At 49.6% G+C, this 27,883-nt stretch overlaps 2 protein-coding genes across 2 annotated transcripts; one reads left to right on the top strand and one right to left on the bottom strand.

Annotated features, from left to right (window-relative positions):
• Positions 1–441: 441 nt before the first annotated feature.
• ADAM8 (ADAM metallopeptidase domain 8) lies at positions 442–11,485 on the top strand (the record flags this gene model as incomplete). The annotated part of the gene is made up of 23 exons (XM_079536294.1): positions 442–508; positions 662–771; positions 2,791–2,867; positions 2,988–3,066; positions 3,948–4,024; positions 4,227–4,407; positions 4,761–4,826; positions 4,917–4,985; positions 5,300–5,469; positions 5,553–5,634; positions 7,614–7,762; positions 8,014–8,191; positions 9,088–9,177; positions 9,345–9,540; positions 9,717–9,816; positions 9,905–10,088; positions 10,172–10,249; positions 10,346–10,430; positions 10,522–10,636; positions 10,724–10,889; positions 11,108–11,179; positions 11,261–11,359; positions 11,435–11,485. 23 exons carry the CDS (start codon positions 442–444, stop codon positions 11,483–11,485), a joined length of 2,541 nt encoding a protein of 846 aa, XP_079392420.1.
• A 3,423-nt stretch (positions 11,486–14,908) lies between these two features.
• On the bottom strand, positions 14,909–27,005 carry ERLIN1 (ER lipid raft associated 1; the record flags this gene model as incomplete). The annotated part of the gene is made up of 11 exons (XM_079535209.1): positions 14,909–15,127; positions 15,325–15,404; positions 15,683–15,772; positions 16,262–16,353; positions 16,644–16,702; positions 18,978–19,051; positions 20,197–20,322; positions 21,277–21,338; positions 25,208–25,254; positions 25,632–25,713; positions 26,893–27,005. The coding sequence occupies 11 exons, from the start codon at positions 27,003–27,005 to the stop codon at positions 14,909–14,911; spliced, it is 1,044 nt and encodes a 347-aa protein (XP_079391335.1).
• Between the last annotated feature and the right edge of the window lie 878 nt (positions 27,006–27,883).

Below are 27,883 nucleotides of genomic sequence, written 5' to 3'. Positions count from 1 at the left end.
TGAGAGCCAGGACCTGTGTGCATTCTCTGCCATCTGCCAACGGTGATGTGCACGTCCCTGAGTGCTGAGCCCTGTGCATCCCACCCCATCGCCCCAGAATCAAGCGGGTCTCTCCCGGCCCCCCGGCACCTTCTGGTCACCTCCTAAATGCCCTGCAGAGCCTCACAGTGACCCGGGACACCCCCTGGTACTTCGAGGACAACCCCCGGCGGCGCCACGACCCCCCTCGGTGCACCAAGGACCCCCTTCAGTCCTTCCAGATGGCCCCCGCGGCCCACAGCTCCCTCAGTCGCCCCGAGACCCCTCTGTCCCCGCTCCGCCCCGCACTCCTCACCGGAGGCGGCCCGTCCCGTCCCGTTCCGCCCCGTTCCGCGGCCGTGGGTGAGTCACACGCCGGGCGGGGGATGCGGCGCGGAGCTGAGTAGCGGAGGGAGTAGAGCCATGGCCCCGCCGCTCGCCGTCCTCCGGCTGCTGCTGGGGCTGCTGCTGGGGCTGCTGCTGGGCCGCGGTGAGTGCTCGGGGGCCCCCGGCAGCCTCCCCCGCGGAGGGTGCCGTCGCGGGTGGATGCCGCTGTTATGATTGGGTGCTGTGAGGGCTGGAGTGGGGAGGCAAGGGGCTGCCGCGTCTCCCCCACCGCAGCTCTGCCCTTCGGGTTCCCCAGGAGTCGGCGCGGGGCTGCGGGAGGAGCTGGCCCACGTCGAGCGGTTCGAGACGACGGTGCCGTGGCGCGTACCGGTGCCCCGGGCAAAGAGGGATCTCTCCGTGTCACCGGTGAGTAGCGCTGCGCCCCAAACATAGCACCAGTGGGGCTGCGCCCAGCAGCGCTGTGCCCCCACTCCAGCAGACCTGTGCCCAGACCTGAGCAATGCCGTAGCCCAAACCCGGCAGCACCGCATCTCAAATTTTCATCCCAGTACCGCCTCAGTGCAGCTTCCCTCACGGCCTTGCAGCGTGCTTGGGGGGGGCGAGGGAGGAGGGAAGGAGGGAGGGCGGTGGGATTCGATGAGTGGAGAGCAGAATGTGAAACCAGCTCCTGTTTGCCATATCCATACTGGATGAAGTTTTGGGGTTTGCTGCATTGTATTGCATGGAAGTTGTAACATCTTTTCCGGATTGTTTCTGGCCAAAACGGGAGTGGAGAGCAGAGAACTGTTAGGGAGGGTGATGCTGGACGCTTTCTTTGGGCCGTTTTGTGTCGTGGGCACCCCTTGTGGTCACTGATCCTGTGACATCTGGTCTGTCATTAAGCAGGAATGTGCAGAGCCTGGCCGTCCCGGTAAGCCATTTTCTTGCTGTGTTTGCTGAAGTCGTTTCTTCGTTCCCTTGGGAATGGGAAATAAGAATCAGAGAGTCTCAGCAGCCCACATGGAAGAAAACAAGTGCTATTTTTTCAGAAAGCTTGTAGTCTAGGGGAGGGAATGGGGTTTCACTCTGGAGATTTGGCATTTTGATGACGATGGCCATGACCCAAGATAGCCATTCTTCATTGCCTTGAAAGAAGTGAAATTCAGGTAGAAGTGAAGATTTGTGTTGTAGAACAGAAGCCTTCAGCACCCAATTAGAGGTCTGGGACATTCATTTTTTTACAGCAGGTTTCTCCATGATTCAGACCCTTATTGATAAAGCAGCTCCAAAAGCCACTCCCCAAAATCATCTGCTTTTCCTGCTCTAGAAAATCAAACATGTCCACGAGATGAGTGATGCTATTTTAAGACACCATCTGTGCTGGCGGGCAGCTTTGCACCCTGCTGTGGTCCCCTGCTTCCCCATGTGAAAGGGGTCTGGAGAAGGATGGGGATGGTGAAGGAGGCCTTCCCCCCTGAAGGAGACCTTCCCCCCTGCCCTATCCCATGGCTGTTGCAGCTGCACTGCCCCACTGGCCCCTTCCCAGTTCCTCTGTGATTCCTGAGAGCCCCAGGAGCTGCCAAGAACAGCAAAGCCCCATTCTGTGGCCACTGCACATAGGGACGCTGCTTATGAGAGAAGAATTTGGACAACTTTCATGACCTCTGCTTCCTGCAGAGTCCCTGGGGGTGGTGGCGGTGATGATGGTGGTAATGATGATAGATGCTGTCGCCCGAGGCTAAGCTGAACACCTCACTCAGGAGGAATGCTTGTCTCATCCCAGAAGGGCGCATGGAGCAGCCCCAGGGATATGTGGCATCTCCATGGGATTGAGTGAATGCCAAGGTCTCAACAACCATAGGGTGATGTTCTGAAGTCCCTTCTGCTGGCACTGCGGTGCCACTGGGAGAACTGACACACAGGAAGCTGAGCTTTGCTCTCAGTAGCAGACAACAGACCAAATCATGTTGCTTTCTAACCATGAGGTGGCAAGTCAGATCAGCTAGAGATAAGGAAGTCTGCTGGTGAATGCAGTTGAAGAGCTTTGTGGTTCAGCCTATGAGTAAGCGCTGAGCTCAGTCCCAAAAAAGGAGCTGAAACCCCAGTTTCTGGTGCAGCCAGCTGCAGCTGTAAGTCAGCCACGGGAAGCAAGCCCTGCTGACTCCAATCCATGGCTGTGACCTGCCCGCCAGCTCAGGATGTGCTGGAGATTTGCATTATTGCCTGCGTACTTTCCTTCAGCCTGATTTCCTGTATCTTTGCTGAATGAGCTTGCATGCAGCCGGGGAGAAGCGTGGCTCCTTGTCCTGTAGCTCCTCACCAGTGGGCTGCCTGTAGATCCCATGTCATTCATGTTCAGGATTGAGATCAGGGCAACAGGATCCTCTCTTCTGTGCCTTAGTTCCTTGTGACAGAGGGTTTGTGCTGCTGTTTTGTCTCACACAGAGCACCTACCTGGAACGTGTCCTCTACAGTGTCCGTGCTGAGGGCAGGGACTACCTGCTGCACCTGAAGAAGAACAGGTGAGTGCAGCTGCAATGGCACTGAGCTGGCACAATCCCCACCTGAGAGGTCTGGAGTAGCACTTTACATCCTGTCTCCGAAGCTGGAGCTGCTGCTGACATCCCTGTCTGGGTCTGCAGGGAGCTGCTGGGACAGCATTACACTGAGACGCATTATCTGGCTGACGGCACTGAGGTCACGGTGAAGCCAGATGTCCAGGTATGGGGCTGGAGTCACTTCTGGAAAATGAGTTTTTGGGGCAAGAAAGGTACTGGCAGTGATGTGGAGGAAGCATAGCGCTTCTTATGTTGTTGGGGCTAGTGGGCTGAGGTGGGACCCACTCTACATCCCTGCTATGGGCAGGAACATCTGCCACTAAACCAAGTTGCCAACCTGGCCTTGAGCACCTCCAGGGATAGGGCAACCAGCTTCTCTGGGCAGTGTGCGCCAGGATCTCACCACCTTCTAGATGAATAATTCCTTCCTGATGCCTAATGCAAACTTTCCTTCTGTTTGTTTAAAGCTGTTACCTCTTGTCCTATCATTACATTCCCTGGTGATGAGCTACAGGTACCTCAGCCCAGGTGCAGGACATGGCACATGGCCTGGTTGAACGTGAAGTTCACACAGGCCCACGTCTTGAGGCTCTCCAGGTGTCTCTGCATGGCATTCCTTCCTCCAACACCGCACAGCTTGGTGTCATCTGTAAACGTTCTGAGCGTATGCTCAGAATCTCACTGCTCATGTCACTGATGAAGATATTAAATAGTATTGGTTCAGTCCCAGTGTGAATCCCTGAGGGACACCACTTGTCCCTCCATTGTCTCCATTTGGATGTTCAACCACTGACTGCAACTCTTTGGATGTAATCCAAACTCAGTCAATTCCTCATCCACCAAGTAATCCCTCCATTAAACTTCTATCTCTCTAACTTAGAGGCAGGAGTGTTGTGGGGGATTGTACCAAAAGCCATACAGAAAGTTGAACAGATGACCAGTTGCTCTTCCTTTGTCTGCTATTGCAGTCATAGAAATCACAGAAAACATAGTCACTCCATTATAGAAGACCACCGTTTTACATGCCTCTTTTCCGGGTTGCAGGACCACTGCTTTTACCAAGGCCATGTTGAGGGGCATGCCAACTCTGCAGCAAGCATCAGCACCTGTAGTGGGCTCAGGTAGGACCTGTGACAAAACAGGAGTGAGGAAAAGGTGAAAAAAAGCCCTAATTGACCCTAGGTACCACTGTGCTGACCTCCATGGATTCAGTGGGAAGCAGATAAACAGGAAAGGGTCTCCTGCAAGGGGGGTGCATGGCATCTGCCTGTTTCTGCCAGATTGTCTGCACCCTGGCCTTACAACTGTCCTCTCTCTTGGCAGTGGCTTTTTCCGGGTGAATGAGACCATCTTCCTGCTGAAACCTCTGGATGAGCATGAGGATGGCCAGCATGCAGTGTACAGAGCATCCCACCTGCGCATGAAACGCATTGCCTGCCTGGAGGCTGCATTGGAGTATGACCACGACCCCAAGATTGCTGCACCCCTGAAGCTCTATCGCTGGGTTAGGGATTGCACTGATTTTTCTCACTGTAGCTGAGTTTGTGAGAGTGCTATAGCCAGCGAAGTTGGGAGAGGAATTGGGCCATGCTCCTCTCTCCTTACACTGACCCATGGACCTGCATGTACCCATGCAGGGACTCACAGGACCTCTCTCTTGCCTTGCAGCTGTAGCAGTCTGGGACTTTTCCTGTTATGTTGGAAGATGTCTGAAACACCTGGGCAAAACAATATTAGAAAGCAGATCTAGAAGAGCTCCTGGCCTTGTATAGTGCTAGAACAAATCTCATGGGAGGGTCAGTGACAGGGATCTTTCCCCGAATCTTTCCCTATGCTCACTTCCATCTTCACTTCCAGAAATCAGCCCGCTTGCACAGAGGGCCTCGATATGTGGAGCTGGTCCTGGTTGTGGACAATGAGGAGGTAAGAGAGGGTGGGCATGGGTTTCCACTCTCTTCTGCAGCTGTTGGGAGGTGGAACTGATCTGGGAACCTCTCTGTGTCCTTCCCCTAGTTCAGGAAGTACAAGGACTTGCGCAGGGTGCAGAACCGCATGAAGGAAATCGTCAACCATGTTGACAAGGTGAGCCCAGAGTCCCCAGGGCCAATATAGGACTGTGCTCACTGGTCAAAGCTTTGGGAGAGGACTGGAATGAAGCCAGCCTCACACTGTGAAGTGGGCAACCACGGAGCAGAGTGTCCGGCAACTGATGGGCTATGCAAAGTGGGCATTAGAAGTAGGTCAGCTCTCCCTCAGAGAGAACCCTCAGCCCTCAAAGTTCAAAGGCTGTTGTTGCGTGGCTAGGGTGACCTGGGATTGCTGACAGGTCCCAAAGGGAGGGTGGGATCTTCACTCTGCTGTGCAGCTTGGATCCTCTGGACTGTATCCCCTTGCAGCTTTATCAACCTCTTGGCTTGCGTGTGGCCTTGACTGGCTTAGAGGTGTGGAGCAACAGGGACAAAATCACTGTCAGTCGCAAGGCAGAGGAGACACTGGAGAACTTCCTTCGCTGGCGGGAGACAGACCTACTGAAGAGGAAGCAGCACGACAATGTCCAGCTGATCACGTAAGGAGGTTGGATGGTAGACCTTCCCTGCAGCCCTACTAGTGGATGGATTCCATGCCCATGGTCATGTTTCCTTCCTGCAGGGGTATAGACTTCCATGACACGACCGTAGGGCTGGCAAAGAAGCTTGCTGTGTGCACCAGGGACTCGGGCGGTGTCAGTCAGGTGGGTCCTGCCACCTGGGTGCATGCCATGAGGGATCTGCTGGATCTGAGCCATCAGGAGCCTCCAAGAGCTGCTCTGTAGACAGGAGGTTTCTCCCACCACCTGTCAGATGACCATAAGACTTGATTCGCAATTGCTACTTGATCAGTTTGGTTGTGCTCCTAATCCCTTTGGTGGAGCATGAACAATTGGCCATAGGAACAAATGGAGAGCAGTATTTGAATATAGTTGCTGTATCTCTACTGACTTATGCCCCTGTAAGACGAGTTTGGTGGTCTTCAGAGGCTGTGGGGCCAGATTTTGTCTTCAGTTATCTCAGTCTAGAGAAGAGAAGGCTTTGGGGAGACCTCACAGAAGCCTTTCATTAGTTAAATCAAGCTACAGGGGAGCTTGGGAGGGACTTTTTTATCAGGGTGTGTAGTGATAGGGCAAGGAGAATAGCTTTGAACTAAAAGAGGGGAGCATTAGATTAGATATTAAAAAGAGATTATTCACTATAAAAATATGGCACTGGAATTATAAAATAATAGAATCATGGAATCAACAAGGTTGGAAAAGACCTTGAAGATGTCCATCTACCACTGATATTTCCCCACTAAAACATGTCACATAATATGACATTTTAATGTTTCTTGAACACCTCCAGGGATGGTGACTCCATCATCTCCATAGGCAACCCATTCCAGCATCTGACCCACTTTCGGAGAAGAAATTCTACTAACATCCAACCTGAACCTCTCCTGGTGCAACTTGAGGCCATTCCCTCTAGTCGTATTGCCAGTTACCCATCTCACCACAACCTCCCTTCAGGCAGCTGTAGAGGGCAATGAGGACCTCCTCTTCTTGAGGCTAAACAAGGCCCTCCCCTTAAGACCCGTGCTCCAGACCCCTCACAGATGCCCTTCTCTGAACACGTTCAAGGGCCTCAATGTCTTTCTTGTAGTGAGGGGCTAAAAAATGAACACAGCACTCAAGGTGCAGCCTCACCAGTGGTGAGAGCAGGGGAATGATCACCACCTGCTCCTGATAGCTGCATGATTTCTGATGCAAGTCAGGATGTCACTGGCCTTCTTTGTCACTTAGGCATACTGCTGGCTCATGTTCAGCTGACTGTCGACTAACATCCCCAGATCTCCACCTCCACCCAGCTTACCAGCCACTCTGCCCAGGACCCAGCACCTGGCATAAAGCTCATACAGCAGGCCTCAGCCCAGTGATCCAGCCTGTCCAGATCCCTCTACATCTTCCTACCCTCAGGCAGATCAACACTTCCTTCCAACTTATCTGCAGACCTACTGAGAGTGCACTCAGTGCCCTTGTTCAGATCAGCAATAAGGATACTGAACAGAACAGGCCTGGTACTGACACCTGTGGATCACCAATCGTTACCAGTCACCAGCTGGATTTAACTCCATTCACCACCACTTTCTGGGCCCAGCCTTCCATCCAGTTCTTTGCCCGGCAAAGAGTGTATCTGTCCAAGCCACATGATGCCAGCTTCTTAAGGAAGATACTGTGGGAGACAGTAATTGAAGGCTTTGCTGAAGTCCAGGTACATCACATCAACAACCTTTCCCTCATCTGCCAGGCGGGTCACTCAATCATAGGAGATGAGGTTGGTCAAGCAGGACCTGCCTTTCATGAACCCATGCTGTCTGGGTCTGGTCCCCCAGTTGTCCTGCAGGAACAGGTTGTCCAGTGAAGCTGTGGGTGCCCCATCCCTGGAGGTGTTCAAGGCCAGGCTAGATGAGAATTTGGGCACCCTTGTCTAGTGGAAGGTGACCCTGCCCATGGCAGGGGTTGGAACCAGATGGTCTGTAAGGTCCCTTCTGACCCAAACCATTGTATGGTTCTATGATTCTCCCTTGGCATGGAACGAATTGCAGGCAGCAGCAAGGCCCAGCAGAAAACATCTAAAAAAGCCTCAGGAGGCCCAAGAGAAGAGCCATCTGCACCATGTTTGGCTGCTTCTTCCATAGGACCACAGCATGGATCCTATCGGTGCTGCGTCCACCATGGCTCATGAGATGGGGCACAACCTGGGAATGTCTCATGACGAAGACATTGCTGACTGCCACTGTCCTGTCAGCAAAGGGAGTGGAGGATGTGTTATGGCAGCTAAGATCAGGTGAGTGAAGGGGAAAGTGTGAAAAAAGAGTAAAGAGCAGCCCTGGGTTGCAGTATTTCCAGATATTCTCCAGCATTGTGTTGATGAGAGCTGAAGTGAAGCTCGTGGGATGGTCAGGTCCGAAGGAATATTCACTATTTTTGTCTCTGACTTTGAAGCTAGATATGCATCTGCTAAGGGTTCTTCAGCTGCAGTCTGGTCCGTTGGTCATCCAGCTCTTCTCATGACTGCCTGGTTTTGTGCCCCTCCAGCTTGGCTTACCCCAGACTCTTCAGCACCTGCAGTGAGCAGGACATGTGGCAGTTCCTTGAAGACCCCAAGACTGGCTGCTTGCTGAATGTCCCTGGAGCAGACGAGCTGTATGGGGAGCCAGTGTGCGGGAACCAGTTTGTAGAGCGGGGAGAGGAGTGTGACTGTGGCAGGCCAGAGGTACAGTCTGGGAGCTTAGAGGGATCTGAGGCACCATCGCTCAGACTTGGGGAGGGTGGTGCTTGGTTCTTTCCTGCCACTGCGCTTTGCAAGGCTTCCTGACTGACCTTTCCTGTCTCCTTGTGTTTGTGCTGAAGAATAACTTGAGGAAGGTGTTTGTTAATGCAGGTGCGTGCCCCATTTTGCACAGTTTTGGGACATCCCAAAGAAGGAGATGTGACCCACACATCTGCACATCCTGAACTGGGGGAAGGCAGTGATCCATACAGAAGATGTTTGTGTCCCTGATGGGTCCCCAGACAGGCAGTGAGGTGATGCTGCTGTGTCTTGGACCAGAGCAATGCTGTGCATTTGCCTTGTGGTTGGACTTGGAACCATTTCATGCCTGTTGTGGCTACCCTGCCCTCAGCACATGCTGACATGGCAGCTCCCCGAAATGAAGGAGAGAATCTTTCAAGGGATGTTTGGGAAGGCTTTCTTCCTCTGCAGCATGGATTTGTGGCAATGGGGTTTTCCCTCTGGATCTTGCAGCTGAAACAAAACCGAGACTTGTCAGCTCTCTGTGGTCTCACCAATGTAGGCTCCGTACAGCTCCTCTTCCTTTGGAACCTGCTTGGCTGTGTCAGCTCAAAATCAAGCCTTTTTGGCTTCATCTTCTCAAGACCTGGCTTATAGTAAGCAGGAAATAGGCTCCAGGGTGATTCCTTCATCAAAATCACTTTGTGCGAGAGCTCATTTAAGTCTCCAGAACTGTGCCTGCAGGGGCCCAGACCCATGGCTGCTAATGTATCACCAGGCCCAGGCTCACTGAGATGGAGTGAGATTTTTGACTGCTGAGGAAGGGCAGGGAGGCTGAGAGGGCCATGCCCATCCCTGTCTCCCTGTGTGCCTCACAGGACTGCTCTGACCGCTGTTGCAATGCCACCACGTGCCAGCTGAGAGAGGGGGCAGAGTGCGCACGAGGCGACTGCTGCCAAGACTGCAAGGTACTACGTGGGGTCCTTGGGGCCTTCCTGGTGTGCCAGGAGAGCCTGAGGACCGCTGCCTGTCCAAACCCAGCAATTCTGGGCGAAGTGTTGCTTTCGGTCATTGCGCAGGCTGTGCAGACAGTCAACATCTGAGGTGGGAGGTGACAGTCCCACTTTCTATGCAGGTGAAGGCTGCTGGTGTTCTGTGTCGGGCCAGCAAAAATGACTGTGACCTTCCCGAGCACTGCACCGGCCTCAGCTCCGAGTGTCCAGAGGACGTCTTCCAGGAGAATGGCATCCCCTGCCAGGGTGGCCGCGGCTACTGCTACAATGGGGCCTGCCCCTCGCATGCAGAGCAGTGCCGCCTGCTCTGGGGCGCAGGTAGCACCATGTCCTCACCCCACGTGCTGCAACTCTGCACTGTGCCACATCCATGGAGGTGGTGTGGTGACTCTGGGAGGGGCCAGGGCCAGGCAGGACCTGGTGTGGGGACGGACTACCATTGGCTTGCTGCAGCTCTGGCTCTGTGTGACCCTCTTGCTCTGTGCTTCCTGCAGCTGCTCAGGTGGCTCCTGATGAATGCTTCAAGCACAACAGCAGGCAGGATCGCAACCTTCACTGCATGACAGAGTCTGGGAGGAAGCCCTGCAGCCCCAAGTAAGGAGCAAGGTGGCTGTTCTTGTTTCCATCACTAGCCCTGGGGGCCAACCAAGGTTCCGCAGGACTGACACTGCTCTGCTCACAGGGATGTGAAGTGTGGCACGCTGCTATGCATGAGTGACACCAGCAGCCCCGTCCTTGGCAGCGGCTTCTTCACATTCTCCTTTGGCCGCTTCAAGTGTAAAGCAGCCCTTGATAGCAATGATGCCAATGAGATGACAGGCAGCCTCCAGCTGGTGCCCACTGGCACCAAGTGTGGAGAGGAGATGGTGAGCCCTGAAGGGATGCATTGAGGAGGTGGGGGTGGCTTCCAGCCACAGGGCCACACTTACAGCCCCTTGCTCATTCACAGGTCTGCTATGCTGGGCGCTGCCAGAACCTCCTGGTCTATGGCAACAAGAACTGCTCAGCTAAGTGCAGTGGCCACGGGGTAAGTTGTGCCTGATTGCGGCTAACATTAGCAGGGCTCCTTCTGACCCCTTGCTGGGAAATGGCTCCCATGCCCAGACTGTCCTCTGTGCTTCAGGTGTGCAATCACAAACGGGAGTGCCACTGTGAGCTGGGGTGGGCACCACCATACTGCCAGCACAAAGTTTTGGAGCTCACGGCAGGTAATGTCTTCTGCTGAGATGTGGCATCAGGGTCCCACTGGGCATCCCTAGAACAGGAAAGCCCATCCCAATGCTGACCGGCTCTCTGCAGGTGGCAGCAGCACGGTCCTGGCAGCTGTGCTGGCTGTGCTGGTGCTGTCCAGTATCCTGATCGGTGGAGGCATTGTGCTGCTCAGAGGCAAGGGGAAGAAGTACTTCCAGAAAGGGTAAGGAGCCCTATAGGGGAGTGAAGACATGGCTGTGCAAGCTGAGCTGAGGGCAATGCTGTTGCCTGTTGGCCCTTTGTCCCACAGGAGGATCTCCAGCAGACCTGCCACCGGCCTCACCAACCCGCTCTTTCAGGAAGGCACCCGGCCACACCAGCTGTCCCGCTGTGCCATCGGCAGCCCCAGGCTGCTCAGTACTACGGCAGCCCCACGCAATGCCCGGCCCCTTGTGCCCAGCTGCCCTCTCCTGCAGGTAAGAGCATGGTGTGGGGCCCCAGAGTGGGATTTCCAGTGGGGCGGCCTTTCAGTCTGAGAGATCTCATGCCCTGGATGTGATGTCCTTGTCTTGTGGGCAGTGGTGTCTTGCTTCCCAGTGCAGGACTCTGCCCCAAAGCCAGGCCGCTGTCACATGCTCAGGTCCCTCCCTGGTATGTGGATGAGGGACTTAAGCCTTTCTTCTCCGGCCCTCAGGAGAAGCCGAAGCCACCCACCAAGCCTTTGCCAGCTCTGAAGACCAAACAGGTAGCTACCACCTGCCCCAAGGTGCTGGTGCTGGGAGCGAGTTCTGGCTGGTGCCGCATGGGCAGCCACCTCACTTCTCTCACCCCTTGCCACCCTTACCAGCCCTGCAATATGGCAGCAGGAGAACCACTGCCACCAGCTCCACCTGCCAAGCCCCTGGCACTTTCATTCCAGCCATGTGCCATCCCAGTCCTGCCCCAGGTGAGCCGCACCTTGTGCCCCTCCCACTTCATCTCTGGGTACCCAGTGCCCACCAACATCTCCTCCTTGTTGCAGCGAGGATTCCCCCCCAAGGTGGCCCTGAAACCACCAGCAAGCAGGAGGTGATGTAGGACAGCAAAGCTGTGGGTCCTGGCACTTTGGCAGGATGGCAGGGGACCACAGAGCCACCGGTACTTGAATTGCTCACCGGACACCCTGGACAGCACCCATGTTTACATTTTTGTGCCTTAATGGACTTGGTAGCTTTATGGGTTGCCTAGACAGCCATAAGCTTGGGGACCAGGTGAACCCCCAAAACCACTCTTCCCCATAGGAAACCCCCAAAGTGATGTCTTCTGCTTTCCTCTTTGCCCCACTCCCTAAGTCCCTCCTGATGCCTGCTCCAACTTGGAGGCCAGCCCCGAGCCTTTACTGGGTGCCCTGTGCCCTGCTACAGTGAAGGTGGCCTGCTCCTCATACCCTGTCCCTGCTGGGGCTGCAGCAAGGAGCTCCTGGCTCCAAGACAGGTGACACAAGGATGCTGTGCTTGCCCTGCATCAAGCTAGGCCTGACTTCACAGCAGCAGTCCTCTTCATCTGGTTCTTCACTCTGAAGTTATCACTCAGGCTCCTGCTCTCCTGAAATATGACTTTCCAGGAGCATTTTACTACAGCCAGCAGTTAATTTCTGATTGTTGTGTGACTGTTTTGAGCCCTTTGCTGTGGAACTGGTGGTCCTCACTTTTTATCTAATGTAGGTCAAATACTTTACACAAATAAAGACTGAAGATAGCAGTGGCTCAATGTGTTGTGTCATAAAAGCTGAGAGCAGGAGGGAGCACTGGGGTAATGTGCGACATCCCATGTGGGGCTCAGTGCCGATTCCACTTGGTGAGAAAGCATGGGTCTGAGGAAGTGATTGGGGGAAATGCTCGTGCTGTAAAACTGAGTCAACTGAGAGCAGAATGGGTAGATACAGAACTAGAGGCAGCAACACCAACCGTAAGACATATAGTCACCAAGGAAATGGTACCAAAATAGTTTTATTTTTTTATCAAAAGAACACTGTGCATGTAAACTTGAACATATGCACCGTTTCCTGCAAGAAGGTGCTGCTGATCCAGTAGCAACCCCCCCTTAGTCAGAAGAGCACGCAAGGAGAAAGGAGCAAAACAAGTTCAAACGCATGTTCCCTCTGCTCTCATTGCCCTGACCAGGAGCCAAGGCCATGGCTACCAGCTGCAGACAGGCAGTACCACACTCCTCACACCTGCTCAGGATGCTGGGACTAACAGCGCAGCAAGCAGATGAGAACAGGAGAGGTTCCTGCACACAGCACTGCTGCAGGACTTCTGGCCACAGAATGACATTTATCCAAGGTGGTAGTCTCCATATGGGCAGTGGCAGGAGATTAGTTGACAATGCTGCCAAGGCTCACCACCTTATGCACCAGCTTCCCTTCTCCCCACATGGGATCGTTGTTATGACTTAGTATTGCTTCTCAGGATTCCTTGCTGCCTCTGCTCCTTGGCATCTCCAGGCTGGCATAACCCACCTGTAGCGTGATGTCAGCATGTGGCAGATCTGTAGGTGAGTCTGTAACACCATTGAATGCTTCTGATCTCAAAAAGCTTGTATTTAAAAGTCAACCCCAATGGCTGCTGCTGCTGCAACAAGGAGAGGCTGCCTTTCTGCTGTAAAGTCAGTGCTGCAAACCAGAAACAGCAAGAAGCTAGCAGGCCAGGGATGTGGCTCCACTGGCTCCTCACAGCCCTTCCCACAGGAAAAAGGGGATCCTGTCAATCCAGGAATACTTCCAGGAGATATTTCAATCACCACAGCTACAAAACATGCTGCCATCTGGGTACTGGGAGTCTGCAGACAGCTGAAGGAAAGAAAGGGTCAAAACATCCCTGCTCTCTCCCAGAGATGAAGGAGAGGCAGTCAGGCAGGAGCTAAGAAAGTGTAAGGCACTGTATGTTACTGAATTTCCTCAAGGAGAGACACTGCAGACCTTCAAGTCAAACATGCCATGCAGGATAGGGAAAAATAGGACTGATGTGCACACAGTGATTGGGAAATCATTAGATGTGAAGTTCCAGCTGTTGATTCTGGATTGAATCAACACTGAAGCAAGTTCTTCCTCTTGCCATAAGGTAAGATGGTGCCAGGGACAGGGAAGCAGGAAGAACATCTGGGTATCTAAAGCACATGGAAGAAAGCGAGGCTCTGCAGCAGGTTAAGAGGCAGGCAGTGCGGCAGCAATGCAAGCTGGGACGTAGTTTTCTGGCTCAGGTCCTTGCCAGCATCTTCTGAGATTGTCACAGAACACAAAAACAGGCCCCAGAAAAAATGTGCAAAGCAGAATATGGAATAGAAGAGCAGGTTATAGGAACAAATTCACCTTTGCTGCATCACTGGGAAACATCATGTCTCCCTGGCTTAGCAGCTGAGAAATCAAACAGGATCTGCGGCAGAGCAGAAGAAACAACAGAAGCGGGACAGCAAGCACGTGACAGCACTGGGCTTGGGCAGGCTACATCAGGCACTGATTCTCTGCCTCACTGTGATACTTAACAGAATGTTTGAGGAGCAGGGTAACACAAAGACTCCTGCCCTCTTACCCAACGATGTCTTGCATTTCTCTCTTGCATTTCTTGTTGCTCTTCCATCTCTTCTCACTTCACAGCAGGGCAAAGCAGTGCAAATTCAGCATTCTTTCCATGGTGAAAAGACCCAGAGGGATGCTGCAGTCTGAACAGATTTCACAGTGCTGGACTCCCTCTTCCCAAGCAGCTGAAGTTTTCCAATGCACTCTGAATTCTGGCTTACAGTGCAATGCAAGACCCAGTCATCCAGGCAAAGCACGCTGCAGCCAGCCATGGACACCCAGCACAGGGCTCTAGCTTGGAGGAGGGTGTTACAGAAACCTGTCTGAGAGTACTTTCTCTGAGTCATTATCTAGTTTCACTGCCTACAGGAATGGAAAAGATTATGGCTATGCAGATCCTATTTAAATAATCTATTCCACACCAAACTCCTTGCTGGATCTCTTTCAGAGGAGGATCAGAAGCTGACCAACACAGAATCCTTGAAGAGAATTATATCACGTTGATAGAAGCATGGAGTCCACAAAATGAAGCTGTATCAAGCAAGATGAAGGCAAACTCTTTCCTTGGTCTCAGCAAGGAGCAGTAGGAAATAGCGTGCAGCCATACAGCACTCAAAAGCCACATCTCCTACCTCAAGGATAATGTTTGCTAAATAACCGCACCTGCTGTGGAAGGCTTTCCTGGTGTCTGTCCTTAAATATTCCAGTATAAGTTTGTTAGTACAGGATATTCCCTCATTTGGAAGCACCAATTTTATAGGGAAGAAACAAGAGAGGCAGAGTGCTTGCAATTCATCGCTAGAAGAAAAATCAACCCAACTGCCAACTATAGGCAGGATGCCCACGCACATGCTGCATCTGCCCCATCAAACATCGGGCAACATTCCCATTCACAACTGGGAGAGCTGCTGAGCTACAATGGGTTCTGTTCCACCTCTGTCAGCCAGTATTTCCCTTTGTTTTGAAGTGGCTGTCTGCAGGGCTCTCCTGGATTTCCTGAGGAGGAAGGTTGGTTTCTTGGGTAGTCCTCACATCAGCTTGCTGAAAGGCACAAGAATCCAGAAACACACTGGGGATGCTGTCACCAAAATACAACTTGCTGTTCGCAGCTATTGCCTGGTATTTCATGAGTTCCAGATACTCTGGGGTAAGTTTCAGCTAGAAAAGAAGAAACAGGGACTTAAGAGACAAGTTTCTGCATTGCCAAGATTTCAACTCAGGTAGCCACTTCTTAGGAATTGAGATGTGGGCTGCTCAATTAAGTGCTTTCTCAGTGCTGTTCACATGCCTGCTTGTCTCCAGTGCAGTGGAAAAGATTAAGCAAGTCACCTTCTGACCAGCTTTGAAGTGCTCACCTTGTTGGAGTCAGCCAGCTTCTGAGCAGTGTAGTACTCCGCATCTGCTTTTGCCTTCTCTCTTGCTAGGAATGCAGCATCTAATACAGGAAAAGCAGCATCAGCAAGTGAATGAGCACAACACAGTGAGCATGTAAGCCTGTCATGTGGGGACAAGCTGGCCTTGGTGTGCCTGTGACATAGCCTGGCTGGCCAGGGACCTGCACTTGTGGCTCCCTTGAGAGGTAATCTCATGCTGCTGTGGCCTCTGTTATTTTTGTAGGGCGGTACTACCTGCGAGTCTGGTTCTGAGGTTTCTCTACCTGCCACCACTCTTAGCTGAAAGATAATCCCCACAGCACACTAGCTCCACAGTTACCTTCAATCTCAGAAATCCGCTTCTCTGTTTCTTTCTCCATAATCTTCTGTTGATAGTGAATCCTGGCCACCTGGGCAGTCTTCTCCGCCTCTGCAATCACAACAGGCTCAGCTCAGACATATGCTTTGCGAGGCCTGAGAATCAGCAATCTGACCCCAGCCCTCTGTCACAGACATAAAAGTGATTTGCTTCTGCTGCCTCCCTTTCTGCTCAGATCCTATAGTCCTGCACAGCTCTGTGCCAGCTTGTGCTCTAAGAAAGAAAACAGTCCTGGTGCTTCTAGAGCAGAACTAGTCAATATTCCTTTTAAGGTGTGATTCCTCTTACTCAAGGGCATTTAGCTTAAAGCCCAGTTTTGCTGGCAGAGATGTTAACTCTTGACCTTCTCTAAAGCAGCCCTGCTGTAGGACAAAGACACTGCTCTGCAGCTTTGGGAGGAAGACACAGCAGCACCAAAACTTCTGTTTTCTACATCTCCCACTGACTGTTGGCACAGTTTCATCAAGACATTGTCCTGTAATTGGTCTCCCATGAGATGCAGGAAAGGAAACTGTCTCTTGCCCAAGTATGCTGACATACCAATGAGCGCTTTCTTCCGGTCTGTCTCTGCCTCCTTCTCTACTACCTTCTGCTTCTGGGCTGCAATGAGGAGCTTAGTCTTCTCAGCCTCCCTGCAGGACAAGAAGCAATCTCATGAAAACAGAGCTGCATAAACAGTTCTGCAAACAAGGGCACAAGAGGACAGGGGGAAAAGATGCTGACCAGATGTTAGCAGCATTCCCTTGCAGCAGAGACAACTAGCCCTGTTTAAGCCAGTGGGTTAAAGGAAATGTACCTCATGTACAAGTGTGAGCAGAGTACACTTCTCACCATCTGAGCAAAAGGTAAGAGTTTTCTAACAGTATTATGCTCATGCTGAACCCTCAGAACCAATTTGTAAGTTTTAGGTGCTGCTACTCACATTAGCTCAAAATTCCTTCGGATGGCTTCAGGGATTTTAGGTTTTGTAACACGCACAGCCTATTAAAAAAAAAAAAAGTGTGTTCATTTTAGATAAAACATTTTGGTGAAATCTGCATAGCTAAGAAATGTCTAGTTTCATGAAGACATCTTCATATTAATCCAAGACCACACATAGCAGTTTCCAGTCCTCTTGTGCCACACAGCTGAGCAACAGTCACTTTACATTTGTATTTCCAATCTCTTGAGTTTTTAAGAAAACAAAGTGATCAAGCGAGGGTTGCAGAAGACTTCTCAAGAAGTTCATCAGCTTTGTTAGAAGCTTAGTTATTCAGCCCAAAGGTGGAATGGCTCCTTAAGCAACACCAGACAATGGATTCCAAAGTAAAGCTCAAGAAAGAAGCTCACCAACCCAAATAAATGAAAGGGCAGGAGTAAGAACTACAAACAGAGACAAAGTTACAAGCCCAGGAATTACTTTTCTAGGAGTAAAGCCTGCAAAAGCTACCAGGCAACAAGAAACTGCAGCAAAGACATAGGAGAGCAGCAGGGCATGTGTGGCAGCCGGACACAACTGTTGCATGCAGCTGCTGATCACCAAGAGTGCTTTGCATGGCAATGCTGATCACCAGCCTGTGTGCATCACCTGGCTGATGACTAAATTTTGGGAGATGTGGATTAAGACAGTCCATGGCAGTAAATTGGCTGATGCCATGCCTGGAAAGAAGAGTCAGCCTGGCATCAGAGCAGGACACTTTGGAACAACTACTGCTCCTCTGAACAAGAAGAACAAGTGGACTTATGAGACATCAGATCAGAATCAGTCCTTCAATGAAGGGTTTTCTAAGCTCCTGCCAGGAACAAAGCCTCTCCAAGTCCCTGGTGAGGTTGTACATGCAGAAAGCTCACCTCAAAGCAATTCCCAGTCACAGCAGGGCGCACAGGGATATATTCTTTCCATCTCCATAATACCACCAAATCAAAGATCAGTCTCTAGAAGTGTGGGTTTTCAAACACGGGCGAAGATTACTCTGTAGGCTGATAAAACACTCTGATCTTGGAAAATTTCCTCTAGCTTAGACTTTATCTACTTGAAGGTAAAATCTGCTTGTATCTACTGCACAAAAGCATTACTCTGTATCATCAATATGGTTAATATTCAAATATTAAGGCACTGGTACAGGTTGGGACTAAGAGGCTAAGCAAGAGCTTTGCAAAAAAAGGATCATGAAGGACTGGCTCTGGAGGCAAGCTGGTGTTATAAAGGCACTTCTACTCTGGCACTGAAGCCCAGCCCCTGACCCCAGGGCCGCTTTGGCAAAAGCTCAGGAGCAGGGTGAAGCCAACATGTGTTCCCATCTATCCTGGGTCTAATGAGGCTGTCTCAGAATATTGGGTGCAGTGTGGGGAACACAGCGTAAGAGCTACTAAGAAGCTGCAATTTTACCAGAGACGAGGGCACAGCTCTGATTTGAAATGAAGCAATATACACAGGAAGAGAAGATCACACCATTTCTTAAGGACTAGAGATGAACCACTTCCCTCACAAGTTATGGGGCATCTTCAAACTGCTGGTCCTGTGAACTAAGACAGGGCTGAAGCAGGCAGAATATCCTTCATCTTTTGACCAACTGCAAAGATCGGGCATGGCATATTGAGAAAGAACAGCTTATGTCACAGATCAGATTTAGCTCTGTCATTAGCATTTCCTAGCAAAGAGCAGTGAGCTTTTCTTCCACCCTGAGATCAGAAAGACCTTTTATGTTACAAAGATAATTTTGACCGATGATGCTCATCCACTACAAACTTGTGTGCAATGTACAATGCAAATTAACCTGAGTATTGGGAAGAGCAAGGTTGACTCTTGTCAAAACAGAGCAGGCGACGGTAAAATAAGCCATGAAGAGGAATACAGTATTTACTGTAGCACTTCATGTGCTGTCAAAGGGAAGCTTTTCTCTCCCCACATGCATCCAGACATCTCTTTTCTTCTTCAATACTTGTAGAAACTACATGGGCATGCTGGAGCTATACAGGGTTGCCAAATGTAGTTAGGAGAAAAACATTTTCCCGGTCTTTATGGATTACACTCAATCCCTGCACATCTATGGCCTAAAAGGTCATTTCTCTACCCTGTACATCTCCCTCAACATAAAAACAGCATTTAGAAGTAGTAACTGTCACATGGGCAGTTTTCAGCTGACAAACCTCACTTTCAAGGCACAACTATTTTACCATACATGGAAAACAGAAGCAAGAAATCTCATTGATCCATTGGAAGGTGAACGAATTAGAGGTAAAAAAAGAAAAATCTTTTATCGAACAATAAACCTACCTGGATAGTAAGACCTGGTGCCATGACATTGAGATCTTTTTGCAGGGCCAACTTCAGATTCTCATCTATCTGATCTGTGGACGACAAGAGAGATCACATAGCTTTTGTCACCATTTCTCCTATACATCGTGTGACAGCAATTCAGCTAGCGTTGAAGAGACATCTCCATGGTGTAAAAAAAAAGAATTTTTGAAGTCATTCTGTATATTGCTTTCCTTTTTATACCCCCTGGAAAATATTCCCAAGGATAGAGCCATAAGAAGCACGTGACAGTGCCTCTGGAAAAGTTCAACTACTGACAAAGTCACGGCATCACAGCAGAGGGCATATGGATCTCACTGTTCAGCAAGGAAACACATGCAGAAGCTTGTCCTTCCCTACCAGAGCCATGTCAATCCCACTGACTGCAGTGAGCTCTGCCTTAGCTCTTGAAAGACCTACAGAATCCAATACTTGCTACTGAAAAAAACATATTTTGTTACTCCCAAGCTCCAGGAAGGTCTTTCCACTGGAATACACTGTTATGAAGGGATTAAATTGCATGCATTACCAAGAAACACCTCTCTGACTATTTATGTTTTGCAAGTCTGAGTACAGCATTCAAAGATTTATTGCTTCCAAACATTAGAAGTCTGACAGCTTTTTACCTTTCAAAATAATAAATCTATTTTCTCCTGTTCTGACAATCAAGAAGGAACGAGATGATGTTACACCTCTGGAGACACAGGTATGCACCCACTCCAAGGAGCAGAACGTTAAATTTGCTAACTCCTGAATGGGTGATACCCCCTAGTGAAGAAATTAAGACAGTGCAATGAAGTGCAAGCATCTCCCTTCCAGCCCCTTGCTTCTAACAGTCAGAAAGAAACTTTTAAAGCAAAGAAATTAATTCAGCTACAGAACAAATTGAGAAGAACAAGACCCATCACAGTGAAGGCAACAAGCACGACTCCATGCACAACAGCAGAGAACACACTCTGTATGTCCAGAATTCAGCCCTGAGCAGAAAAGAACTGGAATCAAATCTCTACATGAGAATTCTGAATCATTAGAGAGTAAAGTTCCAAGAGAAGCAGCACATAAATATCTAAGGAGCTGGTTTCTAGACTGCAACTTCAATATGTAAGCTGCTTGCTCACAGGAGACTGCTGTAACATGTTTCACAGAACAGGAAGACTACACAGACCTTGGTGGGTGCATACAGCTGTCGCCCACTTACCAAACAGCTCGATGTAAACCTCCTGGAGAGTATGGGCACTGCAGAACTGATTCAACTCGTGATGAATTTTATTGAAGATCAAGGTCTTGTCATAGTCCGCAGTGTAATTTCTCACAATATCGTACACTGAGGAAATAAGAGAACTATTATAACAGCAATGCAGCCAGTGATCCTCTGCTGACATGAACTGCTTTCTGCAGCGCCTCTGCCTCAAAGTGAGGGCTTGTGACAATGGGAAAGCAGTGCAGCACTAGGACAAGGCACCAGAGGTGGGTGATCTCCATTCTTGGCACATTTCAGGACTTGGATGGACCTCTGTCCATCCCAGTTGCCCTGACAACTGTTAGCAACACGCCTGCTGTGAGCAGGAGATGTCAAAGGAGAAACCTGTAGAGAGACCCTTTCCACCAGTGCTGCTGCGTTACATTACTTCAAAGAGCTCAGTCACTATAGGAAGACATACTGCATGCTCCTTATTTATGATCTGCCTAACCAAACGGTTCAGGACTTACATGTGTAGGATCAGGTGCCATACAAAGTTTAAAAAAAAAAAAAAAGCATCATATCCACTTTACAACATGAACAATGATTACAACAGAAACAATGCATCAATAAAACAAGGGTTTTACATTAAGCTATGCTACTGGGAAAAAAAAAAACAAAAACGTCTACATCTTTGGTTTGGCAGCTGATGAAATAAGAATGTAAGAGGCTCCTACATGGGCCTTACCTTTGTAACTTTTCCATTAGCTGAGTAGGCAAGCACCTGAGGGCTCTGCCATATGTACTGAGTTTCATAGGTCTGCCTCCCTTCAGCTCCAAGAAAGAGGACTGCCTGAGCACTTGCCACAAGCAGCCTAACATGTCAAATCCTTCAGGGGAGAAGCAGTCCTAGAACTTGATTTCCTCTCAGCAAATCTGTGGTTCTTTCAAAGGCTTGCAGGCACAGGCATGAATCTAAGTACTGGGAACCGTAAAGGCAACAAGCCACAGATAATGGAAGGTGTTGCAAACCAAGACACAGCTGCCCGAGGGTGAAGGCAGCCACAGAGCTGCTTGTTGAGACAGAACTGGATATACCTGCATATGGTGCCAATTTGTTCACAACTTCTATTCGGTCAATGTAGATCATAACACCGCCACTGGAAACAAAAAAAAGAGGGTTAACAAATTAGTACCAAAATTGCTAATACTGGTCTGCATTTAAAGCCAAGTTGTCCTTTTTACTCTTTTAGTAAAGTTTCTGTTAGAAACTTGCAGTTAATTTTTACCCAGAACAATTCTAACCTTTTGAGCATTTTGCAATCAGATGTCAGTAAACCCCATTTCTGTACAGACTGGTTCTTCTCTGTATAAACCAAAAGCCTTTTCTAGCAAGCCTGTAAAGCAGCTTTCAGTTAACTTTGTTACCTCCTACTCAGCCAACAAAAGGGAAACATCTTCAGACAGGAACGCAACCACAATTATCAAAAGTTGGAGTCAGCAGAACGAAGGCGAGACAACAAGGCCAGCAGATAACACCCGCTGCAAGCAGCAGGGCAGCCTCTGTAATAGGAAAACTACAATCCAGTTGCTATCATGGAAACATGGTAGGATGACTCCCATAGATAGAATACCACTGTAGAGTGGTACTGCCTTTTTAGAAAGGATGGGCTAGGTAGGAAGGGTGGGGGAGTTGTCTGCCATGTTAAAGAGTGGATGTTCTGTGAGGAGTTCCCTCTGAGAAATGGTGAGGAGCTAGTTGAGAGCCTGTGGGTTAGAGTGAGATGGGACTACTAATGAAGGACTAACTTGATCAAGGGGAGCCTGCTGATGATGCCTTCTTCCTTCAGCTGCAGAAGGCATAATGCCCACAGGCACTCATCCTGATAGGAGATTTCAACCACCCAGATATCTGCTGGGAAAACCACGTGGTGAGCTACAAGAGATACAGGAGATTCCCAGAGTCCGTGAATGCTAACTTTCTGGTTCAACTACTAGATAGAGTGACCAGAGGTGAAGTGCTGCTGGATCTGGTGCTCACACAATGCAGAGGAGATCATCAAAGGCATTAAGACTGAAGGCAGCCTAGGCCTGGTTGAGTTTGTGATTTCAAGAAGTGTGGGCCTGGCAAAGAGTGGGGTGGTCGGTGAGCCTCAGCTCTGTGCCTAGGAAGATAATGGAACAGATCTTCCTGGAAGGCATGTTAAGGCACATGAGGGATGAACAGGTGATCCAAGACAGCCAGTGTGGTTTTAACAAGGGAAGGTTGTGCCTGACCAACGTGGTGGATCTCTATGATGGAATGATGGCATCAGCGAACAGAGGGAAAGCGATCAACGTCACCTACCTGGACTTGTGCAAAGTCTTTCACACAGTCCCCCACCACAACCTTATCTCTAAATTGCAGAGATACGGTTTTGAAGGGTGGACTATTTGGTGGATAAGGAATTGGTTTGAAGGCCGCAGACAGAGGGTTGTGGTGAATGGCACTACGTCAAGGTGGAGGCCAGTCTTAGGACTGGTGCTCTTCAACGTTTTCATCAACGATGGGCTCAAGTGCACTCTCATCAAGTTTGCAGATGACACCAATCTGATTGATGTGGTTGACAAACTAGAAAGAAGGGATGCCATCCAGATGGACCCTGACAAACTAAAAAGGTCCTTCCATTTTGGCAGCTCACTACCACTCCAAACATCCCCACTTAAAAAAGCAGCCTTCTTGACAGGTGCAATGCTGAATGACCCCCACTGCACAGCTCCCACAGGGAGATCTCCAGTGATTAAGACTCTCCACTGCAGTTTCCACAGCCTTTCTCACACTTGAATTTCTGACCTCTACCTTAGAATACATAGGACTGGAACATACCCTGAGGTCCTCACATCAGCACTGTCCCTAGTTTTACTGACAGAATGAAAACATACAGGGGATGCTAGAAGAGACAGACATACACCAGCAGGCATTTCAGCAGCACTTTTTAGAAAGACTCATACGCTTCAGCATTTGGGCTAATGCCTGGCCAGGAGAAAACAAGGGAAGAACTGAAATATGTTGCCATAGAAGAGACCGTAATAATAATAATAATTATTATTATTATTTAAAAAAAAAAAAAAAAAAAAAAAGCGCAAACCTTCAAAGCTCATTGCTAGACCACAAAGACAACCACACCAGGCTGGGTAACAAGAGCGTGTCAAAACTCTTACACTTAGTCTGTTTAGAGACACAGTGACTAACCTAACACATCCACTTGTGATCTGTGCAGTACATTTTTCCACATGACCAGTTGCAGGGATCTGTCCCAGAGCAGCAGTCCTCTAGTGCTGTGTTGGTGCTTCTGCCAGGGATCTTCAGCAGGAGCCCAAGACCCACACTTTGCAAGTAAACATCTAATACTAGGGCAATATCAACACTTAGCATCCTGGCTATTTACCTTTCCTTAACATGGTAAATCCTGTGCAAAATTTAGCATGAGTCTTCCCAATTATTTTGTAAGAAAAAAGCTACTTTCCTAGTTTTCGTGTGAAATATCAGTACAGAGTCATTTCAATCTGCTTATTGTATTACACAATAGCCAGTGAAGAATCTCTTAAGTCAGCTCTTCAGAATACCTTGCTCTTCTACAACTAGTTTCATGAGGTCTCGTTGATCATCAGTTTTCAGAGATCAGCAGACTTGCCACGAAGAAAGTGCTGAACTTTCCAAGGAACTGAGCATACATTATCTTGCCAAAGAAGGTCAGAAACCTCAAACATTGGAGGTAATCACAGAACTGATTTTCATTTTGGCTTAATGAAATAGTACCTGCTGTAATGAAATAGTTTTAGTCTTCGAGCTGACAGCTGTTTTATGAAAAACATGTAACTGGTGCCAAAGCATTTTAAAATCTGTATTTAATGTATCAATTTGACACCGTCACATATGAGTGGGACATGCAGGGTAGAAATTAGGGATGGGACACCCACACAGCCATTTTAAACTTCCTAATGTATGAGAATACAGAGAATCGGAACAAAGCAGAAGAGAAAGATCAGTCTTTTCAGTCTGATGGTTCAGTACACAATCACAGTACTTTAAGCATTCAGGACCTACTCTTGTAATAGACTTAGAACCTGGACAGTGAAATTTCAGATTTGAATCAATTCATACTTACAAAATATTGTTTTACTCATTTTTTCCTAATATTTTATTAGAGAAATCTGGATTCAAAGTTTTGATGTGGAGCAGCTTCAGACTTTGATTCCAAATGCTATACATTTAAAGGCATTAAAGAAAACACAGAAAACTGTTCTAGAAGTAACATCTCTGAACACCAGTATTACTTATAAACACTCCTGAAAAAGGCTTTAAATCTAGACTAAAGCCTGCTAGGTAACACAAGATTTTTATGTTAATATTTAAGCTCAATCAATGCTCATGATTTGCTATAGGAGTAATTCTAAGCACTCATTTTAACAAGGGCCAAAACAAATCAAAATTAACTCTGCTTTATTAACGTGGTTGCCAGTGCTCAACTTTGAATTTCAAAAGGGTTGCTGTGTGTCACCGTTCAAGTCACGCTGATAGTGTTCTGTTGTTTTCCATGCTGCAGTAATTCCAGGAAACTTATTTCTTGAGCTGTTGTTTAAACAAGTCATCTCCTACCAGGAGCAAGGACTTCTGTTCACCATTTACTTTTGCCCACTGCTGTAATCAGCACTCATACTCACCACAAGCTTCTGGCTAGAAATACGCAAAGCAGAAGGCAGACTAAAGAAGACTAGTGGGTGCTGAGAGTAATGCAAGGAAGAAAACAAGGAAAGCTGGGAGGTCATCAGCATAAATGCAAACATCAATTCCAGCAAGTGCACTTGGTCCTATACCTCCTGCTTGATTTCCAAGTGAAATGAATGCATTTATGCTTGGATCTAATTTTATGCTTTTACTTTTCAGCCTCTGCATCACAGCACTACGAACAACTAATGCAAACTACGCAAGAGAATACATCTACTACATCTACTCTACACCAGAAGAAATACAATGAAAAAAACATACCTTGTTCCACAAGGCACATTTTTCACTTCATCGGTCTGCAGAGTGGTCTGAAATAAAAAGATAACCAATGCTCAGAAATGCACACCATTCTCCAAGCAGACCGTGCTGCTTTCAATCCATCACAACCACAACAGAGGCACGAAGAACCAAACTGCATCCTCTGCCTCCCTCGGGGCAGTTGTAGGTGCAAGTAGGAAACGGACTTTGTCCTAACTGCCTTCTGGGAGAGACAATGGCATCTGTGCTCATTTCCCTACTCTTACTTCCTGCAGCTTTCCTGGGAATCTGTCCACAAACAGATCATATCCTAGAGTGAGGCATTTCCTGCTCCAAAAGAATCTGTGCAGGTTCTCATGCAGCAAAGCACCCAAAGGCCCAACAAATGCTGACATTTTGCACAGGGCAGCAGTCCAGAGACACTGACCTGCACAGATTTGAACGTGGTGATGAAGGGCAACATGATGTGGTAGCCTGGTCCACTTGGACTAGTTAACAATGCACCACCCCTAGAGAGAAAGAGAAAACATTCAAGCAAATGGAAAACACAATTAAAATGCCAGGAGTCACAGCTATGTTAGTGTGAATTACACAATTCACCTGTTCCATATTTCTTGCATTAGAGTCACTTCAGGCCTGTAACCTCATTCACTACAGTGCCAAGGAGCAATCTATCTTGAGAATATTAACAGCACAATTTCTGTATAAAACAGCTGACTCTAAAGAAGACACTTGCCTGTTGTGACTTAACAGTTTTGAGAAATTAACTTTTAGAGATAGCAGACATAGCTAAATTCTGCAACATTCTGTTGCATCACTGCAACACTGAAGAGAGTCTACAAAACACAGAATTTTTTCCTCTAAGCTGTTGACTAGCAGTCATGGAAAAGTCCAGCAGCTGGTGACCTGTGACAGTGTGGATTTCCACAGTGCATTCAGCACAGCCCCCTACTTGAAGGACAACGATCTGCAGTCCCTTGTGTGGTCAGACAGCTAGTTGTCAGTTGGAGACAGAGGAGAGCTCTGAGCAACCAATGCTTAGCATCCTGCAAAGGCCCACATTGTTCAACACACTCATAATTACGGGAAAAAAGCAGCACAAAGGGATTGGGCCAAAATGGGAAAATGAAGCGTAGAAAGGAGGATAAATGGCATGAGTGACCCAAAGATTCTGAAAGGCTGGCAGAAAAAAGCTTGGAAAGGCTGAGGCTGAATTTCTCCATTCCTTTATTAAAATTTGAAGAGGAAGCATCTAGTAACCACCCTCTCTCTTTCTACAGAGTTTGTCCAGGGCAGCTGCAAGCTCCCAGTGCCACTGGGCCAGGCACAGGCAGGCAGGTGCCCACCTGTCCTGGACAGCGCAACAGCACCCAGGTGAGACAACAAGGCTGCAGGCAGGCCCAGGATACAGGCTTCATGCTTTTAGATCCCAATTATGAGCAGATAAGTCATTTTGTACAGAGGTAGGAAAAGCAACTGAGGGATCAGGAAAACAGAGGACTGCAACAGTTCTGTACAGAACCGTGCCTTATAGGTGCAGGAAAGCAGAAAGAACTCACCCCACCCACTTCAGGGCAAAACCCTGAGGAAAAATCAGCAGGGAACAATCCCCTCCCAGGGCACTCTCTGAGGGCTGAGAATCTCATCAGTCAGGAAAACCTGCGGAGGCCTTCCAGTAGGAACGCTACCTGTAGTACACGGCCAGGTGTCCCTCCTCAACCCTGTGGATGGAGGCATACAGGAAGAAGACAAGGACTCCCGTAGCGGCCACCACCACCGCTCCGGCCTGGGCCATGGTCATTCTCGCAGCACCTGTGAGACAAACTCCTGAGGGAGGGCGGGAGGAAGCTCCCTTCCCCTTTCCAAGGGCAGGGAAACGCTCGGCCTTTGCACCGCAGCACTCGCGCTTCCCAGCCCAGCGCCGCACAGGCCCGACCCGCCCCCGCCTCGCGAATCCCTCCTTCGGACAGAGAACCGCGCCTCGGAACCCGCGCACCCCCACACCGGCTCTCACCTGGCGGGCCGGCCCCGGGAGGCCTACGCCTGGCTCACGACCGTCCCGCCGGGCTCCGGCCGGCCCGGGAGAACCCGGAGACGAAAGGCGCCGCGCCTTCCCGACAAACTAGGCCCAACGACCGTGACGCCCCGCCCCTCCCGCCCCGCGCCCACGTGCGGCAGAGGCCCAGCGCCGGGCGGCAGCGGAGCCAGCGCCGCGCGGCGCCCTCTGATGACGTCACGCGACCGCTGCCCCGCTCCAGCAAGGCCGCCGCAGCCTAAGAACGGCGTTTATTAAGGATAAAATCTGCTTAAAATACACGCGCGCACCCGTCGATACAAAAGCTCCGCTGGGTCCCGCGGCTGCCAGCCCCGGCATCCCCTCTCTCTCCGCTGTGGGGCCCGCTGGGGCCTTGCGGGGCCCGTGTCCCCTCCGCAACCGTAGGCCCAGCCCCGGGCAAGGGTGCTGCTTCCTCAGGACAGTGCAGGGTGTGCCGCGTCCCTGCCATACAGAGCGTTCGCTGTGCTGAAGGCACAGGGAAGCCACAGTCTGTTAAACAGTTAGTGCCAGTTTCATACATCTGCTGCTGGCCCCACAGCCTGGGCAATCCATACGGCTAATCCGAGATGTGATGGGGCACGTGGCTGCAGCCAGCTATCTGCACACAGGCAGGAAGCAGCATA

This window comes from Tetrao urogallus (genome assembly GCF_951394365.1).
Source record: "Tetrao urogallus genome assembly, chromosome: 5".
Classification (NCBI taxonomy): Eukaryota; Metazoa; Chordata; class Aves; order Galliformes; family Phasianidae; genus Tetrao; species Tetrao urogallus.
The sequence above is the reverse complement of the archived record's forward strand: the minus strand, read 5'-3'. Positions and strand labels throughout refer to the sequence as shown.